This window comes from Rhincodon typus, unplaced genomic scaffold, assembly GCF_021869965.1.
Source record: "Rhincodon typus isolate 14 unplaced genomic scaffold, sRhiTyp1.1 hic_rhity00005540, whole genome shotgun sequence".
NCBI classification, from domain to species: domain Eukaryota; kingdom Metazoa; phylum Chordata; class Chondrichthyes; order Orectolobiformes; family Rhincodontidae; genus Rhincodon; species Rhincodon typus.
The window spans coordinates 1,328-1,958 of record NW_025971178.1 but is presented as its reverse complement, the minus strand read 5'-3'; the positions used below and the strand labels follow the sequence as shown (position 1 = coordinate 1,958).

At 50.4% G+C, this 631-nt stretch overlaps 1 protein-coding gene across 1 annotated transcript in view; it reads right to left on the bottom strand.

Annotated features, from left to right (window-relative positions):
* The window catches only part of wdr46 (WD repeat domain 46), a gene marked incomplete at its 5' end in the record, with an annotated part of 10,245 nt that overhangs the window by 8,481 nt on the left and 1,133 nt on the right, over positions 1-631 (bottom strand). Inside the window, one exon of the mRNA XM_048594050.1 lies at positions 477-576. Coding sequence (XP_048450007.1) covers positions 477-576 — 100 coding nt within the window. The remainder of the gene's footprint in view (positions 1-476; positions 577-631) is intronic.

Sequence of the window (631 nt, the reverse complement as noted above, 5' to 3'; positions counted from 1 at the left end):
CCCCCCACGGCAGACGGTGGAATTTGAATTCAATTAAAATATGTGGAATTAAGAGTCTAATGATGACCGTGAATCCATTATCGATCGTCGGGAAAAACCCATCTGGGTCACTAATGTCCTTTAGGGAAGGAAACTGCCATCCTTACCTGGTCTGGGTCTACGTGTGACTCCAGACCCACAGCAATGTGGTTGACTCTCAACTGCCCCCTGGGCAATTAGGGATGGGCAATAAATGCTGCCCCAGCCAGTGATGTCAACATCTCACAAGTGAATTAATAATAATCTGATTGTGCCCTGACACACACTAAAGTTGTGATGTTGTGTCATCAGTCTCTCTGACCATCATGGTTAGCTCCCTTGGCAGGCTATGGGACACGACTTGTCATTTCGATGGAAGAAAGATTCTAAACCCTGCAACCCCCTCCCCATCACCACAGGAACCCCGTGCCCTCCCAGATACCTTCACAATGACTCACGTTCCAGTCCTGTCAATGGCGATGGCACGGACCCCTCCTCGGTGGCACAGCATCTTGACCAGAGGCTCTTTACTGTTCGGACTCCACAAACTCACCGTCCCTACAACACATTTCACACCCAGTCACAGCGCCGTCCCTACGGGGCATTTCACACC